General features: G+C 41.5%; 1 protein-coding gene across 1 annotated transcript in view; it reads right to left on the bottom strand.

The window, feature by feature from the left end:
• Window positions 1-16852, bottom strand: part of LOC120727862 (vertebrate ancient opsin-like) — a 60236-nt gene extending 43384 nt beyond the window's left edge. The window contains exons 1-2 of the mRNA XM_040022436.1: window positions 15839-16852; window positions 4435-4763 (exon numbers count right to left, since the gene is read on the bottom strand). Of these exons, the coding sequence (XP_039878370.1) occupies window positions 4435-4763; window positions 15839-16211 (702 nt within the window). The 5' untranslated portion in view covers window positions 16212-16852. The remainder of the gene's footprint in view (window positions 1-4434; window positions 4764-15838) is intronic.
• Window positions 16853-20422: the final 3570 nt, after the last annotated feature.

The following is a 20422-nucleotide window of genomic DNA, read 5'->3' as shown; positions in this document are numbered from 1 at the left end:
AAGAAGAGAGCAGGAGAAATAAAAAAAGATGGCAACACTGCCAGCTATGATCAAACAAGTAGAGACAGGCTGCACCCATTTGGCTGTCTGCCCGTTTTCATTTTTTTTTTCTTAAAATTTTGAGAGGATTTGATGGAAACCTTGAAGTTTAGTTTCCTTTTTACTGGGGCCTGTTGTGTTCATTTCCAACTAGAGAAGCTTTGCCTGGTTCACAATTCAAACAATCCTTATTTCTTTCATAGTGAATCTTATGAGTAAATTTGATTAGGACATCTTGTATTAGCCTTCACTGATCCAACCCCTGCATTCCTGGTTGCTCGGGCTGCTTCAGGCTCTTAACATCACTTCCTCGTTTCCACGCTGTCAAGTTAAATTCTGTTATCATCACTCTGGTCCAATCGTTTTCTTCCCTGCCTTCTGCAAGCCAATCAGCCCACTAAAATGCTCCTTTCTTCTGAGTGTCTGCCCCTCAGTGTGGATGCTATGAACATAAATTCTAAACCTTGTAAAAAACAGAAATTCTCATTCTTAATGGGAAATCTCAGATCCGTCTTTACATATTTGAGCCCATTTACAGTTTGGTTTATAAAAGTAAACACTATTAAAACCGGCAGCCTCAAAGACCGATCTGTGTGATCTATATTGCAATACATAAAATTAGTCTTTCAGTCATAAGCTGGAAAAATCTCCCTGTCTACAGGCGGTGATTTACACCAACCTGGACTAAACCCAAAGCTGAATCAATGTTTTCCACGTTGACTGCTCCAGCTCCACATTATCAGATTGAGGAGGTTCAGGTCTTTTAGCTTTTGCTGAACAAGTGGCTTAGCTGCTTTTATCTGTCACAGTTGTCCCAAGTGACCGTGACGGGAGAAGCTTTGTTTTACATTGCAGCGTCAGTGGGAGAAGAACTCAGAGCAGCCATTAAAACAAGCAAAGATAAAGAAAGCACATGTGATCCTACACAAAGACGAGGGTGACGAAAAGAAACAAAGAAGCTCCAGCTGGCACATGGATATATGAGCAAGAAATAAAAGTAGGAGAAATGGGATAAAGACAAACTGAGAAAGGGACCTTTATATTGTTACTTTCTCTTCTTCATTTATACAAAGAACTGTGTGCACTTGAAAAGGAAAGAAGCACGCTTTTTTTATTCTGCAAAGTCATAAAAATAGAGGAAAACTACCACGTTGTTGCCATTAGATTCATTGTTATGCATCTTAGGTGACCACTGTGTCTCTGTCTCACACTGGAATTTATCAGGATACACACACACACAAAATTGCTCAGGGACCTGTTCTTGCTGTTCTGTCTTGCTCTCTCTGTTTCTGTGTGTGTGTGTGTGTGTGTGTGTGTGTGTGTGTGTGTGTGTGTGTGTGTGTGTGTGTGTGTGTGTGTGTGTGTGTGTGTGCACGCGTGCAGACACACTTGTTTGGCTTTCCTGGAGTGAGAGGAGGAAGCGCTGCCTTCCACACTGTCTCTGCACATACTGTTTGATTCAGTCAGCGTGGAACAGAATGTGGAAAAGCAAACGTCGGTTGGCTCGCATCACAGTTCTCAGCCGAGGGGAGAAAAAGGAGCAAATCCCAGAAAACACAGAAAGTTTGGATCATCTGTTGTCCTTCTCACCCCCACAGCAGGGAACTGCTGTTAAATATTCATTACTGTGATCAGGACCAAATTTTCATACAGTATTTTAGATTTCCTTGTTGTGTTGAAACTTGCCCAACAGAGCAGGGCTTGTAGGCTAATTCAGTATGTTGCCATCCCAGGGTGCTGCGGGCTTCTTCAAATTATGCGTGGGATGGACTTTGGAATGTGAGCCTTGATGCACCAATGATAGCAAAATGATTCAAAGAGGAGCAAAGTCCACGTTAAGAGGTTGGTGTCACAAGAAGGTGGTGCCAGAGATCATATTTTACTTACATGAGTATTATGTTTTGATCTTTGTTTTGTTCAGCTTTCATTCTGATTTGTTTCATTTTGTAAAATTTCCTTTCATTTAGTGATTTAACCGACTGGCATTGATCAGTGGATATTGAAAAAGCATGTGATGGAAATAGCCACTGTGATGTCACCAACTGATGAACAAACTCATTTTCTGAAGCATTTTCAAATTTCATTCTTGGTGTTATAACCGAAAATGATAAGAAAGAATAAGGAAACAGAAACTTTACAATGAACTTAGTGCAATGGTGCTAAGGGCAAGAGTTGCCCCCTGGTGGCCATTCTTGGTTTCATTGTCATTGTTATCTTCATCCATCCATTCTCTTCTCTCTTCCCCTCTCTTCTCTTCTGCTTATCCTTGTCAGGGTCGCGAGGGAGGAGGGGGGACAAGAGGCAGAGTACACCCTGGGCAGGTCACCAGTCTGTTGCAGGGCTAACACATAGAGACAGGCAACCATTCACACTCACATTCACACGTATTATCATTCTTTTTATTATTATTATTATTATTGTTATTATTATTATTAGTAGTAGTAGTAGTGGTGGTGTTCCTTGCAAGAAAACACCCTATGGGCGGTTTTTGTCAGACCTGTGGTTCTTCACTTATGTATTAAAAGAAAGACATTTATGTTAATTTATCATATTCTTTTGATCATCATCATATGACTGTACATTCATAAACACCAAAGAAAATAATTAATATATAAAATAAATACATCTATTTATTAATCATTTGGTTGGTTTAATGCAGAATGAATAATAGGAATAGACACGTGTATATACACTATAACTATTAGAGTAAGATGATGATGATGATTATGATGATGATTATTATTATTATTACCATTTCTAATGGCTACCAGGTAACCCAATGCAGAGCAGTTAAGCCAAGGCCATCTTTTATATACAGTCTATTCACTTAACAAGTGTGTGTCAGTGTGACACCAGCAGGTCCACTACAAGCATCTTTTCGCGATGTGTCACTGTGTAAATGTGGTGACCAAAGACATGTCCAGTGTAATTCACAGCAAAGTGATATTGACTATCTATAGAACGGAGGGCAGTGTGAAGAAGTGGCCTGTTGCATGCAAGGACATGTTTCTTCCTGAAAAACACTTAATCCACAATCATCACTTGTGATTTCATTAAGAAACTGTCAGTGTCAGGGATACTAATCAATACAAGTATGAGTGTATGTAGTCGTAGAAAGAGCAGGATTACCTGTCGCATGTCAGACAACATTTCAACTTGTCTCCATAGAATAACGAAGACTGAGGCCCAGAGACTTTCTTCAGCACAGACAAAACGAAGCAAAAACAAACAGGAACAAGCGGATCGTGCTATCATTCAAAGACATTGTTCACCTAAAGTCATTTTATAGTAATAACTAATCTGTTATGCTCGGGCTACCGCAGCATTGTACACTTTATTTTCAGTTGTTAAGCACTTATGTAAATTCACGTTGTGTAAATTAGGCTCTTTATTGCTACCAGCAACTGAAAACATTACTCAGGATGCTAATTCAAACTAGCTGGAAAGACAAGCAAAATAATGTGATACACAAACCCCGTGTAGAGACCATTACTTTAAAAGTCTCTGTGCTTTTAGGCTGATTCAGATAACGGCGGAAACTAAAAGATGTGTGTGTGTGTGTACGTTTGGTGTGTGTGCAGCTGTCCTGTGGCCCAAAGACAGACACGCACTTACCGATGGTCATTTCAGTGTAACGTTTCACCAGTTTGAGGTTCCAAACCATAATTAGCTCTGCTATAGAAATGAGTATATAAACCAGCTGTAGGTTTTGGTTCACTGGTTCACATCACTGGAGGAAAGTTATTCAAACTGAAGACTATTGCTTTAACTGCCAGAAAACAGAAATGGTTGAATCACTGTTCTGTATGGTTTTCAAAGATTTTTTTCTTTCTTTTTCATTCACTGTTAAAGTAGTTCTGATGTGCATATATGCAGCTCTGGAAATGATGCTGAATCAGTGACCTGTGATTTTGCTGTTCTAAGTAAAGCTGGGAAGACTTTGAATCTCTGTTTTTGCTTTGTGCTTTTTCACATTGCCTGTTTGATTTACTATAATATTGAGTGTCTTGAGGTGTAGACAGGATTTCTTGAGGTGTAGACAGGATTTAATTTCACTCTTTACACTGAGAGCATCTGCTGAGTCACATATGAGTAATGTTACCACTCTATAAGCTGCAAGCACAACACTGACATATGTTAGAAAAACATTCGCCTGAATGTTCAGCTGATATACACCCACCAGCCACTTTATTAGGTCCAGCTGTTCAACTGCTTGCTTATTTAAGTCAGCCAATCATATCGTGATTCAGAACATGGTATGTTTGTAGGTGCCAGCGAGGCTAGTCTGAGTATTGCAGCTGATCTGAGGGGATTTTCCCACACAAAAAGGACAGGCTCTCCTCTGCAAGTCCTGCAAGGTGACTGAAAGTCTCCTCCATCCCCATATTGACTCACCTGTCTGATGGCAGACAGTAGCTTTCCGTAGCAGAACACAATCACCAGGAAGGGCACGATGAGGCAGAATATAAACAGACAGATGATGTAAGAGATGTTATTCGCTGTCTTGGCTGTCCAATCGACAGAGCAGGTGGTCCCAGGTCCCTCTGGGCCGTAGTGGCTCCAGCCGAAGAGCGGCGGCAGGGTCCAGATAAGTGAGTACGCCCAGGACATGATGATGCCAAGGGAGATTTTACGGTAGTTGGAGGAGTCCGCCTCAGTGGGAGCCATCATAGTGCTGTAGCGCTCATAGGAGAGGACAGCCAGAGAGATGAGGGACACAATGCCTAGAGCACAGAAATACAAAGGTAGGCATTATATGCACATGTGGTACAGACACATATGGTATTTCCCCCTTACTATTCAGATCATTAAAGTCTTTTTAGTTAGTTTGATGTTAATTAAACAAAGATAACCAGAGTAAATATATAATGCAGTTTTTAAATTAGGATTTCGTTTAGTAAGGGAAAAAGTTTCCAATCCTACCCGACCCTGTGTGAAACGTAATCTAGTAAATGGTTGTGCCACCCACGGCAGCAAGAACTGCAATCAAGAGTTTGTGATAACTGGGAGTGAGTCTTCCACATCGCTGTGGAAGAATTTTGATCCACTGTTCTTCAGTTCAGCCACACTGGAGACTTTTTTTAACAGTGTGTTTAAGGTCATCCATAAGCATCTGAATCTGACTTGAGTTGGGATTTTGACAAGGCCACTTCACAACCTTCATTTTGCTTTTGTTCTTTGTTTTCTGTTTTTCTTTTTTTGAGACATTCAAAGGTGGACTTGCTGCTGTGTTTCGGATCATTACTCTGCTGTATAAACCAACTGCTCTTGAGCTTCAGGAAATGAACCGATGGCTGGATATTCTCCATCCGGAATTTCTTTGCAGTGAGCAGAATTCATGGTCCCATCATTTAGAGCAAGTCACCCAGAAGCAGCCCCAGACCACCACACTAGCATCACCATGTCTGACTTTTCAGATGGTGTTTTTTTTTAATGAAATGCTGTGCTAGTTTTACACCAGATGGTGAAAGTTCAACTTTTTTCTCCTCAGTCCACAGAATATTTTCCAGAAAGTTTTGGGGATCATCAAGACGTTTGTGCAAATGTGAGACGAGCCTTTGTGTCCTTTTTGGTCAACAGTGGTTTTCTCCTTTAAACTCTCCATGGATGCCATTTTTGCCCAGTCTCTTTCTTTTTGTTGAATCATGAACTCTGGCCTTAACTGAGTGAAGTGAGCCCTACAGAAGTTTAGATGTTGTTCTGGATTCTTTTGTGGCCTCGTGGATGAGTCGTCGATGCACTCTTGGAGTACTTTTGGTAGGCTGGGAAAGTTGGGGAAGGTTCAGTACTTTCCTGAGTTTTCTCCATTTGTGGACCGTGGTCCACTGGAGTCCCAAATTTTAGAAATGGCTTTGTAACGCTTTCCAGACTGATAGACGGCAGTGACTTCTTTCCTTTTCCTTCATTAGCTCTTGTGTATTTAAATCTTCAGTTTGCTTCTGTTTGTTGTACTGTGTAGTCTGCTTGTTTGTTTCCTGCTCGTTCCTGCAGGGTATTTCCTGTATTCCGAGTGTACGCACTCATCTTCTATTTGTCAAATATTAAATTATATTTCATGATCTGAAACGTAAGTGTGACACACGCACAGACATACAGCAAGACTACAGACTGCTTGTTCAGTGTGCTCCTGTTGTAAGCTTGAATATAATATTTCACCTTTAATGGGATCATAAAATACAGACTGAAATGTACCCCCTGTCTAAATGTTTTTCTTCTCTAGTGAGAAAAACGTGCACAGTCACTGTGATATAAAGCCTCCCAAAGACGTCCTGGCATCACAAGTGCAGCTAAAGTGAGCTTTAAAGTTTATCATAGCGTAGAAAACTATAGCAAAAGAAATCATCTTATATTTATAGTCTGGAGCCTGCAGCAAACCCACACTGCACATTATAAACAGCGGCACTACCCACGGCGTCTCAGTGCAGCACAAGACAGAAATCTCAGAAACCATTTTCATATATATGTATGTAACTGTTCAATACACAACATAATTTTAGTCTTGTTATCCTGTTCACTGGGCCATCCTTAATGACCACTTTTAATTATTATTGTTATTTTAGCTGTATTTTAAAAAATAAACTGTGCATGAGGTTAGGTAGAGAAAACTAAGTCAGCAGAATAGAAACAAAGTTTAGTTCTGTAGTTGAAAACTTGAGTATTTTTGTCTTGTTTGTCCAAATACATTGACTTGACTACACAGTCTCTGTGGTACAGTGTGTTGTGCTTGTCTGTTTACCCCCAGATATTAAACTCAATGTGGTTTGTTCTGCACAGACTGTTAGCTCAGGGCTTTTATGAGCTCTGTTACAGCAATATTCTAAAGTCAACACAGTTTTACAATAGTCCACTTATGTTTCTGTTTGATCTGGGCTGGCTCATAAGAACCAAACCTAAAAAAAAAATTCCAGTTGTTTTTTTAATTTAAGCCAAATCTGTTACTCTCTCTCCCCCTTTTTTTCTGTGAGTTTTGATATGAAAGCCTGGTAACACCGTCCTCCCACAGCAGGTGGACGGGCTACTGTCATTTTTCAGCTGAGATCTAAAGCGGTCGTGTTTATAGCTGGGTATGATCTGTAAAATCTGCTGTAATCCAGTAGCAACGATTTCAAAAAACTCCTTTTCTACTCCATTATGTGTTTAAATCGGTCTTTCCTCAGGCATCCTCAGATGTTTGACCTTTCCTGTGAGGAATGATTCAGTGACATGAGAAGGAAGCATTTTCTGAATTCTCTGCAAAGTTCCCAAATCTTAAGCATTACACATCATAATGATATCTGATGAGTGTTTTTGTAATAATCACGTGCAAAACATTTTTAAAGACAGTGAGAAAAATAATTGTCTCACTGCTGATAAGAAAATAAACATCTCTCATTATTTAAGGCAATGAAAAAATGATGAAACTTCATGTTTTAGTGACCATGAAATGTGCAAAGAACATACTTCAGTTAAGCAGAATCTGATAATACAAAAGTTTTTTGAACTCATGTGGTTCATTTTATTGTTGTTTGCACATCAAATTCTGTTATAGTGTTTTCTCTGCTGCTGTGGATCACGGACCCCAAGTCATCAGCTTAGGAGAAACAATATAATAGATGTAATTTTTGCGATTATAGTGATTATAGTGATTGTAAAGGCTTCGATATTTTCGGCAGAGGAGTTTATTTCAAATAAACAAACTCTCACTGAGCAAGATTGCAACTTCTTTTTAATTCTGCCAGCTGGTGGCCATGCAGCTAAAAAAAAAAAAAGCGTATTCTCAGGTGTGAGATATGCACTGGAGAAAAGAGGAAAGTAGAATGAGAGAGAAGCAGGTGTAACAGTGAAGCTGCAACAAGCAAAGGCAGCAAAATACATGGAATCAACCACCCAAGACAACAGACATTGCACAAGAGGGGTGAATAAGAGTGCGCAGGCAGGGTGGAGTGAGTGGGCGAGAGTGTCAGGAAAGTTTACAAGATGGCAGTGAGACCTGCTGTGATATGAGATTTGAAAATGGTGGCACTGACAAAAGACGGGGGGGTGGCAGAGTCGATCATATTAATATTTTCATTATGAGTGACCATGATGGACATGATTGGAAATGAGTGCATCACAGGGAGAGCTCAGCTTGATCAGTGTGGAGAAAGGCAACGTTAAGCTGGTTTGGACATGTGCAGAGGAGGGGGAGTGGATAAATTGGCAAAAGGATGTTGAAAATGGAGCTACCAAGCAGCAGGAAAAGAGAAAGACCTCAGAGAAGATTCCTAGATGTAGTGAAGGAGGACGTGCAGAAGGTTGGTGTGACAGACAAATGCTAGGGAGAGGATGAGATGGAGGCAGATGATCCACTGTGGCAACCCCACATAAAGGGAACAGATGACAGAAGAACAGCCACAACGAAACAGCATTACAGTTTTGGATGGTTAATGGTTGGATAACCATCGCTAGAGTTTCATATAATGAGTGCAGCATATGTGCAGGCTTCAGATGTCTTTAAGCACTCTGCTTTAAATGGTTTTATTCTGTTCTTTTCTCTGTATGATGCCAAACATAGGGTGTGTGATGAATACAGTCATCTCAGGAACAGCAGCCCCACCCATCTTCTGTTCAAACCTTCTATTAGTGAAGGATAGCCAATTAGAAAAAAGTTGGCTTAAAGGGAGAGAAACGAAAAAATAAACTAGATGAGCTGACGTGCTTCACAAAGACCCAGTATGAGATTAATAATTTTAAACGGTGAAGTTGAAAATACAATAGAGTCTGACAGTAATAATATGAAAATGTAAATCAGCAGAATGGGTCACCTTTAAGAAATGTCTTTAGTTTTGAATGTACCTGAGACTGCGGCAGCACTAAAAGCTGAGCTGGCAGCCTGATGTAGCAGTATAAGGCAAGGTAAGTTTCTTTATATAGCACAATCAGCAGCAAGGTGATTCAAAGTGCTTTACAGAGACATTAAAAAACAGAAACAAATAAAAACCATGATTTAAAATGAAAAAAAAAAAAGAGTACATTTTAAAATTTAAGCTTAAAAGTAAAAGAGTGTGGATTTGGTGTTTTATTCAAATGCAGCTGAGAACAGGTGAGTCTTCAACCTGGATTTAAATAAACTGAGTGTTTCAGCTGATCTGAGGCTTTCCGGGAGTTTGTTCCAGATATTAGGAGCATAAAAGCTGAATGCAGCTTCTCCGTGTCTGGTTCTGACTCTGGGAACTGATAAAAAACTGGATCCAGATGACCTGAGGGATCTGGAAGGTTCATACTGGGTCAGGAGGTCATTGATGTATTTTGGTCCTAAACCATTCAGAGCTTTATAGACCAGCATCAGAAGTTTAAAGTCTATCCTCTGACGGACAGGCAGCCAGTGTAAAGACCTCAGAGCTGGACTGATGTGGTCCACTTTTTTTGGTCTTAGTGAGGACTCGAGCAGCAGAGTTCTGAATGAGCTGTAGTTGTCTGACTGATTTTTTAGGTAGACCTGTAAAGATGCTGTTACAGTAATCAAGCCTGCTAAAGATGAATGCATGGACTAGTTTTTCCAGGTCCTGTTGAGACATCAGATCTTTTATCCTTGAAATATTCTTGAGGTGATAGTAAGCTGATTTTGTTATTGTCTTAATGTGTTTTTCTAAGTTTAGGTCTGCATCCATCACCACTACTGGTTTGTGGTTTTTAGGTGTATAGATTGAAGTTCTCTGGTGACCTGTAATCGTTTTTCTTTGGCGCCAAAGACTATTACCTCAGTTTTGTTTTTGTCTAGCTGGAGAAAATTGTGGCACAACCAGTAATTAATTTCCTCAATGCATTTACCAAGAGCCTGTACAGGGCCTCGGTCTCCTGGTGACATTGTGATATATTTGTGTGTCATCTGCATAGCTGTGGTAGTTTATTTTGTTGTTCTTTATAATCTGTGCCAGTGGGAGCATGTAGATGTTAAACAGAAGGGGTCCCAAGATGGAACCTTGGGGAACTCCACATGTGATACTTGTCTGCTCAGATGTGAAGTTACCTATTGATACAAAGTATTTCCTGTTTTCTAAGTATGTTTTGAACCAGTTTAGTACAGTTCCTGAAAGACCTGCCCAGTTCTCCAGTCGTTTGAGTAATATGTTGTGGTCAACTGTATCAAATGCTGCACTGAGATCCAGTAAAACTAAGACTGACATTTTTCCACTGTCTGTATTCAGACATATGTCATTAAACACTTTGGTCAGAGCGGTTTCAGTGCTGTGGTTCTGTCTAAAACCTGACTGGAAGGCATCGTAGCAGTTATTCTGTTTTAAGAAGTAATTGAGCTGTTGAGAAACTGCTTTTTCAGTGATCTTACTTAGAAATGTGAGATTTGAGATCGGCCTGTAGTTGTTCATTTGTGTCTTGTCAAGATTGTCCTTTTTCAGTATGGGTTTTATTACAGCAGTTTTTAGTGGTTCTGGAAACACGCCTGACATTAAAGAAAGGTTGACGATCTGTAACAGGTCTGACTCCAAAGTCTTTGAGACCTTTTTGAAAAAACTTGTTGGCAGGACATCTAAACAGCAGGAGGAGGAGTTCAGTTGACCTAAGATGTCCTCCAGGTCTTTGCTGTTAATAGGGTGAAACTGTTTCATGGTGTTTAAACAGTTTTTCGGTGGACACAGTACATATTCTGGATCTGCTGTTGATGTACCAATTGCTTGTCTAATCTTTTGGATTTTGTCTGTGAAGAATTTGGCAAAGTCATTGCAGACCAAGGTCGAATGAAGTTCACACAGGAGGGTTTGTTAGCCTGTCAACTGTAGAAAATAAGACCCGAGCATTATGACTGTTTTTGGTGATGATGTCAGAGTAGGACCACCTTGCACTCCTCAGTTGTAAATTATTGTTGTGAAGTTTCTCTTTATAGATGTCATAATGAACCTGGAGGTTTGTTTTTCTCCATCTGTGCTCAGCTTTCCTACACTCTCTTTTTTCATTTTTCACCAGTGTGGAGTTTCTCCATGGAGACTTTTTCCTTCCAGAGATAACCTTCACCTTAATGGGAGCAATAGTGTCCATTACATTTAACATTTTAGCACTGAAGTTATTGACAAGCTCATTGACTGAAGTATAACTGTAACCTGATCCAGAGTACAGTACTGATGCATCCCTAATAGCATGAGGAAAATAATACACTACTAGATTAGCCGAAGAGAAGAGCATTTCATCTTAAACAACATACTTTATTGGCTGTGGTCATGAGTCTCGGGTCAGGTTGGTGAGCATGTGCATATTGTATATCTTCCAGACAACAGCTGAATATAAATTTCTCCAATATCCCTTAAGCAGTTTTTAAGAACTGTCACAATAAATCAAATTTCACATTTACTAAAAACTAATTAGCAAATCTCTTCCATGGCTCAAAATTAACCCAAAATTGAATACTGGCATCATGTTGGTGAAGTCTTCTGGTCTCAGGCTCATGGAAACTGTTGTAGTTGATTTAATTCATTGCTTTTAATGGGAAAACTAGATTATAGCAGCAGATCCCCTACAACACTGTCTCTGCTTTCCGTTATTAGAGGCCATGTAATATCATCATGAAAGACACCCGCACATCTTTGGATATAACTTTGATAGCATCTGAAATCAAACATCACCCCGCATCTTTTACTGCTCTGGCAGGATCAAATGTATCAGGTGAATGTAATATTCCAAAATGAAACATCTTATGATGTGATAACATCTGAAATATATATATTTATATGTATATATATATATAAAGGAACAGTCTTTGTTCTCCTGCCTGTGTGACATTCACTCGCCACTTCTGTCTTGCTTTTCTGTTAGAAAGCATCTGCTTCTGCATCACTCCTTTGATACCGTATATCCAGGAAAAGACAGTTTGAATGAAAAACACAGGATTGAGTAAAGCTGTGTTTATTCAGAAGATCCCGCGAAACCAGCGCGATGCGCACCGAGTCTACTAAGAGACATCAAACGTGTGGACCTCTTATTCGATTTTCCCCGCTTTGGATAAGAAGTCAGAGCATACGGACATGATCATTCACACTAATGAATGCTGAACACCAGACACACATCACCTCCTAAACATATTTTTGGGTCTCTGCTATGCAAGACCTTTAATTCAGTATTTATTACCGTGGCTCATTAGTCGGCTTGCTTGCTCTGACCTTTACGGCAGAGCAGCATTGTTCTGCTTTCTTTCTCCCTACTGAGAATTCTGCACAGCGTCCTAACAAATTAACATCACTCAGGCCAAGAGTTGTGCGCACCAACATGATGCACATATTCGTGCATTTTCCTTTCCCCCCACGTGCACGCTCATCAGTTTGCCCGCCTATTTCGGTGATGCTGCTGTGCGCAGGTCAGCGAGTGAGTGTATGCGGGAAAGCAATCTGACTCCAATATGTGGTGAGTGGCCCCCAGCAGTGCAAGGTTAATCCAGCGACTGTGTGCAGAGCCTGCTTGAAGAAGGAGGCATGCAGGAAGACATAGACGAGCTGTCAGAGACAGAAAAAAAAAGATCCTGTCCTGTTCATCTTCAGTATAATGGAAGACACTAAAAGTTCAGCGAGACAGAGAAGAAAATGCAAAGAGTCGGGTAGAAGAGGTGAAGCAGCTAAATGGATGCCAGAAGGCTGATGGCAGTGGGTGAGGAGGTCCAGATAAAGACACACACACATGCACATGCATGCGTCTCCACAAATTGTGTTCAGTGGGTGCTCTTGGCACGAAAGTCAGTGCAATACATCTTCAATTGTTCAGTCATTCAAACATCTAAGACTGTGAGCAGAAAGAAGAAATCGATGTGAAGAAAGAGCAGGAATACGACGTGCTAACGCCACGCTAACAATGTCTTCTGTCACTGACAGTGATGCCCTCTAATTTGAAGGAACATCGATCACTCAGGAAAGCTTCGCGGAGATTCGACGAATACAGAGACTGTCGCTTTGTCAAAGTGGCACCCGGCATAATTCACCCAAACAATAAATTTCACTTTTCCTTTCTCTGGCCCTCCCTCACTCTTTCATTCTGGTTTTATGAGGCCATTGAGGAATTACTCATCCATAACCAGTGGAAGCTCTAATGATGTCTGTGAGATATTTCTCTCTCTCTCTCTCTCTCTCTCCCTCCCTCACACACACACACACACACTCTGTCTCCCTGCAATATTTAAGTTTGTAGAAGCCCAGTTTTTTTGTCAGATGTTTAATAAATTGGCTCCTTGTGGAGGTCAGTGTTACATATTTTCACATGGTGCTTAATCTTAGTCTAACACTCGAATTAGCGAGACGGTGGATGCGATCAAAGCTCGCTCAGATACTGTAAAATGATTGGAAGTTTGCCTTTTTTGCACCATGATAAGACAGAAATGAAGTTTTGGAAATTGCCAACTTATCCCAGAGGAAGCGAGTGTACCAGTCGAGAGCCTGTTTTGAATTTAAAAGGCTGACAGATTCACGAGGCTCTTGTGGAAAGTAAAATGCAATTTAGTTAGTGTGCACTGCGTGTAAATGTTAGCCAGAGATCAAGGTGTGAAAGAGCTGATAAAAGCAGGGGATTAAAACCCCTGCTGGACTTGTTTGCTCCGTGTTTAGCTTCTTCCTTTGTCGCCTGGATAGGAAGGTTTCGGTGCTCACATAATGCACAAAGTGACCACAAAGAAGCGTGACGACCTCAGAGCCACAGAATGACCATAAAGTAAGGATGGGCAATTATGTAACACAAATGTTTCTCAAGTAGAAATCAGACTTTTGTCTCGGAGGGATTTTTGCTTCACAGCAACTGGACTCTCACATAGGTGGCTAACAAGCTGTAATCCTATTCGAGATAAGATCAAACGCCCGAAATCTTTAGTTGCAGCAGGTATCAGAGGACCTAATGTTTGGCTCCAGTGGCCATTTCTCAGCTTAAAGCAGGCCTTTAAACATCAGAAGATTAGATGTGTTGAAGTGAGTGAGAGAAGTTTTAGAAAAGATTTATCAGCCCTTGCAAACTTCATCAGTGAAAGGCTGCCACCGCTGACCGCAGACATCCAGCATGAACACTCGGTCCGTTCGCAGCTGCACAAAGAATTTGTGGTCTCTGTAACTGAAAAGCTCAAAATTTTTCAGGTTTTCATCTAATGTTTTTTAAGTCTTCCCAAAGGTCACTTGTGTGTTTTGATTCAACTGAAAAGTGAACTTTAGGAATTCTTCTTTTTCAACTTGTTACCTGTCAAGCAACTAAAATATGAACTGATTTAAAAGCAAGAGGGAACGGGTATAATATACAGCAGTGATAAAGATTCAAGATGGGACATCCTGTCTTTCAGTGTCTGTGACTCTGTTCATTAAACACTTTAAATCAGGCACTGGGCCAAGGACTCCTGCTGACAGAAGAACATTTTCATCTTTTATACAGAAATAAGGCTTGCATTAAATAGAACTTCATCCAAGTGACTCGGATGTGTGCACTGACGGTTTTAATTAATACAACTCTTAGAGGACAATTAATGTAAGTCTGTGTTTAATGCTAATTGAAACTCCTTGTTTGCTGCTGGTATATAGCACACCTGGTCTGATCGCTCTACTTTAATTCCGCAATCCAGTCTGGCCCAGTATCAAGCAAGTGCATACCAGCATTATTCTCTATTGTGTGCATCATTATACCCAATTTATTTATGTCAGCACTGCTGAGCAAAGGTATAGCAGCATCCCGTTTTCTCATTACACAGCTTTCCCCCTTGGAAATGTTTTATTCTGCAACAAATGCTGCAGATGTACCTGCCATGGAGGCAGACAGCGTCGCCACAGCCCGCTACAGACCTGCAGGAGCAGCTAAATGAACAGTGCACAGTGAGGAGGTTTAATTCGCCTCAGGTACAGCCTCTCAACTAAACGGTAATAAGCATTTAGCGGCCATTTAATAGCAGGTTGCACACAAAAATCACCAGCTGACAGTACTGTGACATGCTGCAGAGTTCATAATGGAATTCGAACAAACGATTTCTAAATGACTAAATTACTTTCGTGAAACCGTGGAGCTGTCTTATGACAAGGAGAATGTCATAATGATGCACACAGCTGCAGAAGGGACCGGTACGGTACGGTCTGTCACGGAGCTCCATTCAGACCACAGCCACAGATATAATGACCAGTACCGCACCTGGACCAAACATGCGCATCTTTATGTAAAAGCTTCATCGGGATTATGAGAGGAGATGTGCAACTCGAATCACGGATTGGACTCATGAACCAGTTGACTCGTGCAGAATTAGTTTTTTATTTGTTTGTTTGTTTGTTTTTTAAAACAATAAAACGTAATAAGATAACCTCCGCTTTAAGCGAGACCTTAATGAAAGACCTTAATGGCGTAGGAGACTGCAGGATGATCCCACCCAAAATGCACGAAAAGAACGAGAGAAAGCTTGGAATAAACAAAATGCCTTGTTCCAGCAGCGACGACTCATGCAGAACGAACAAACAGCTGTAATAACAGGTTCTTATTGTCTCCGGAGTGGCACACGAGCATTGCTCATTATCTCCAGATTTAATTCATTAGGAGTCCGAAGATTTTTAAGCTTTTCTGTGAAAGTTTGATATGGCTTCACACATGACTCAGCGCACGACAGACAGTTGGACATTTTTACGTTTTCTTTTTCAAAATCATCATTTTGTCTGTACGAATAAAGCATACCATGATCCAGTCTACAAAGCGCAGTGCTCTGGAGAGGATCCACGCATTCTGCGCAGCAACACTCACGACCTCGTGTGAAATAAAGAATATAGAGCCTGTATACAGTACAGAAACCTATAGCACACAAATAGCACCACCTAACTGATCCCGCATTTGTACTCACCACAGAGCGAGTTGGCGAAGCCGTACCACACGCAGCCCCGTTCCCCTATGAGCCACCTTCCTTGCGTGCTGGCCGCGAAGCTGAACGGAGTCCCCAGTACGCACACCAGCAGGTCGCTGATGGAAATGTTCATCAGGAGCAGGTTGATGGGCGACCGCAGCATCTTGTAGCGGCAGAAAAGAACAAGCACAAGCAGGTTGTTAATAAGTCCGAAAGTGCCGATAAAGCCCAGGCACACAGCCACTACCAGGTTCCCAGTCGGGGTGAGAGTGGTCCGGTATGATCCGCCCCCCAGGTGCCCTTCCCCGGCTCCGGCACACAGAGCGCTGTTGAAATCCGCGCAGCCGCTCAGGCTCACGTTGGACACGATCATGGCAGTCCTGGTGTCACTGCGGTGCCACACCGAGTGACCACGGTAGCTAATATATCATCGGTATTTCTTTTTTTCCTCCTGTGTGGAAAAAGAACCGTAGCCGACAACACTTGTTGCTTTAAAAAGAAACGTCAAGTAGAGCCAAGCGGACAAGTGGGGTGATAAATAGTTGTTGTTTTTGCTCTATTTTTGGTGGGGGTGTCAAAACTTTGTCTTTGTTCAGGGGGAGGGGGGTGTTCGTAAATAGGAATATATCTTAAAAAAGAAATGAAAGAAAGAAAAGGAATAAAGTTTGTAGGCTTTGCTCCACCGTGTGGATGTCTACAATGTGCACTCGCACTCTTTCCGGAGACGCTCCAGTCTCTCACGCAAACACCTTCTCTCTCTGTCCGTGTTTAAATCACCGTGGCCCGCTCTCCGGTAGCTGACGTTAGGTGACTGGGAGGGTGTGTGGGTGGAAGGAGCGGCGTTGGGCATCCAGCAGCATCGACCAATCGGGCGATAATGGCGCTCCTCGAAGAGAAACGCCAACCCGCTCTTGCTCAGAGCGCGACTCGACGAAAAGTCCCGCTCAATAAAGTTTATGGAGCTGCTCTTCCCCCACCACCACCCCCGCCCCACCTCTGCTCTGACGTCCTCAGTGCAGGTATCGATGCTCGGCGCTGTCCGAGGTGCTGAACCAATTCCACTAATCAACGGTGCGTCCAAGTCTGCATGCATGTAAATGAAGTCAATAGCGTAGCAGTAGAAAGGTAGAAGCCCCCGGCTCTTTAATATATCACCACCAGTTATAGCATTTCACTGTCTTTATTTTTAAAGCATCTCTCGCAGTGGGAAATGTTGTGCAGTCTTTCTAAATCAGGCACAAAAGCAATGAGCCGCCCTAAATGAATCAGGTGAATAATCACTCCGGCGTTAATGGGGAGATTTCCAGCCGATTTTGGGGCTGTTTTAGATGATAACGAGGTCACCGTGCAGCACTGGGTTTGAGCGGAAGGTTGAAACTCTGCGTGTGAAGTCACAATGTACAGATGTCTGGGCCTCACCCGCCTCCAATCTGCCAGCTCTGTAAAACTCCATGAATTGCATTTTCAGCCAGGAATAACGAGGAGCAGTGAAATGCTAAAACATGAGTGTCAGGCATCTTCTCTCCTGGCGTCCATATATTCCGCTGCAGGCAGAGAGGAGTCGTAGCATTTGTGTGCAGATAGCACACCCTGCACTGCTGAACCTTGACTCACTTCTGAGTCAAACAAGCGCAACCTTTCCTCCACATGCTAAACTAACCTCTCAACTCTTATCTCTAAACACGCGCGTGGCGTGTCTGACAGATAATGCAGTTGTTGTTTTTTTCGTTTGTGCGAGGAACAGCATGTCGCCTTTCACTTTGATTTAAACGGAGTTTTATGTTGAAGCGACAGTAAGCAGATAAAAAAAAGCTGAGTGAACAAATAGATCAGTTTGCATCAGCAATAACATAACTTTGAGTCTCTTCTGGTTGTTGCAGCTTTATGTGTCATGTCAGCAGACACAGACAATACAGTATGTACACGCAAAAAAATAATTAATAAACCACCAGTTCAACGATTGTCAGCAATTAGCTGATGATAAAAAGCAAATCCTGGTAGCCAAACAAATATCGACTGCATGCGAGTGGGAGGGCAACAATTTGGTGCTAAAGCAGTGTGATAAAAATATCCCTCTTTTGCATCTCTTGACTTTGCATGCAATGGAAAGTTCCAGAATTAGATGGGGAAACTTAGTCTTCCCTTCCCATTCTGTTCTAACACTTTCCACCAAATAGGCCCCTTGTCACAGTGGAGCGAGGTAATTACCTGTGAAAACTGTACAGTGACATTTACTCTGACAACATCTTCCCCATATGCAGGCCTAATTGAGTTGAATCAAGACACTTGGGTTTCTGCTGTGAATACCACCCTCATTTAATCATCGCAGTGGGATTGGGCGGTTGGTATTTAGGTGGGTTTCTAGGTCAATTTGGCGACTGTGCTCTGAGGAGATGTCCAGGACGATGAAGTGCAAATGGGGTCAGAAGGTTGTCTCAGAGATTCTGTTTTATGTGTAAATCAGAGGAAAAGTGCTAGCAGAATGGTGCTTTATGGATAATATCACATTTAGTTGATTTGTTATGGACTGTTACCTGTTTGGTCACATTAAATCCGTCTTGCTGTTCCCCCAAAGAGACACACAGTTCTGTCACTGCAGCCCAATTTCAGAGGGGTAAATTGTTACATTTATTAACAGAAAGTATTTTATTAGGTGAAAAGGACATGTTCACTTTCTCCGTGGTATGTTCAGACCCAAATTCACAATCTCGCCCTGTTCTGCTCGCCCTGTCCCACATTATGCTTTCAATTGCTAGGGTTTACATTTATTTATGAAAAGCACTCACACATCTGGGCAGCCAGCTGTGTCATTTCCACTTTAATATAACAGTATATACTAAAATGAGTAATATTTCTGGAGTTATTACCCCATTTATTGAGATGATATTCTCTCATGTGCTTTTCAGCAGGCCAAAGCTGCAATTACACCAATATCTGAGCTTTAAGTTGAGTTAGAAAACAGCCATGAGTTCAGCAGCCAAGCCAAGCTTTGTACAGCTCTGCTGGATATATCATAACTTCTCTTCCTCCAAGTTTGCCTTTTCTTGTTGTCTATATAACTGTGAGGGGCTGAGCTGGTTGGACATGCGGACACAGGAGGTTTTAATTAAATGACAAATCTACAAAATGAATAACAATCCAGGGCTCTTACAAACGTAACAATACAAATTTAAACTGAACTGACAGGTTTCCCAGCTTCCTTCATCCTCCCCATGCTTCCTCCTTCCTCCTACATCATTGTTACCCTCACCTCTGATGTTGACCTTGTGAGAATGGCCTCTGCTGCTCTGCAACTTAATGTACCACAGGCATTAGGGTAAGCTCAGAAGAGGCGTGATGCTGTGGATCATATCAATTTATTGTCCACAAATGAAATACACAGGCCCTCCACAGCCCCTACTTTATCTGGACACATGTGTCACTTGAGACCCATGCTTTAAGTGCTTGACACACAGCTTGTCATGGCGTGATACAGCAGAGGACAATATATGGTGGTGGTGGGAGGTGGAGGGATTGTCTGAGAATAGATTGTGAGAGGCACTCAGGATGCGGCTCAGCATTTTGTGGCAGACTGGCAGGTGTCAAATCAAGTGCATGTCATTGCAGCTGTCCATAACTATGTGGTCATTTAAAATTCTACAAACAATGGTCATGGTGTCTTTAAAGCACACTGTTAAACTTACACATATGGTTGCAGTGGTGGATACTTTTATTAATATTATTAATCATCTCATGTTCATGTAATCTCTATGAGCCGAAAGTTCAGTCGTCAGACTTTTCCAAATACCCGGAGTATTTTTTCCTGCTCTCGGCTCTGAAACATGTCAGTGAAAAAAGAAAGCCTGCTTCTCTCCTAACAAGGAAGGTGTGGAAGGGGTTTTTTGTTCCAAATTTCAATCAGTTTGGCTCAGATAATATTCATACCAAGCTTCAAAAAGGTTATCAGTTTGATTTTGAATTTCCTTTTTCAAGTCATTTGCCTGTTACACCCAATCCAAACTGATTATGACTATCATGTCTCAGCGATTATTTCATGTACTGATATCATATGAGATTGTTGACTCTTCACTGCTGAACTGCTGGCACCCATACCTTTGTTTGCAGTTTTTGTTTGGTAACTATGATCAGTTACTTGTGAAACACATTCCTGCACATGGCAGAGTGCTGTAATTCACTGTGGAAATCAATAAGAATGTTTTATTTCACTTTCTGATGTAAAGAGAAAAAATATCAGACTTCGGAGCAAAGATACCTTTATTGGCTGGCTCACCGGGGACATTAAACCTGCCTTTAAACGCATTTAAAGCACCAGCAAAATTAAATGGTAAATGGACTGGTTCTTATTTAGCACTTTTCTGCTCTATCTGTGCATTCAAAGCGCTTTAAATAACTTGCCTCATTCACCCAGTCACATAAGCACTTTTTTCTACGCTCTTTCTACCTAACATTCACACACATTCTTACTTGGGCTTAGACTCTTGTCCAAGGATATTTGGCATGCAAACTGGAGCAGACAGGAACTGAACCGCCAACCTTCTGATTAGTAAGGTAAGAATGGGTTCAGACTATAAAAACACTTTTATT

This window comes from Simochromis diagramma, unplaced genomic scaffold (genome assembly GCF_900408965.1).
Source record: "Simochromis diagramma unplaced genomic scaffold, fSimDia1.1 OVJJ01000205.1, whole genome shotgun sequence".
Lineage (NCBI taxonomy): Eukaryota > Metazoa > Chordata > Actinopteri > Cichliformes > Cichlidae > Simochromis > Simochromis diagramma.
Note: the sequence above shows the minus strand (reverse complement) of the source record. Positions and strands in the feature narration are given on the sequence as shown.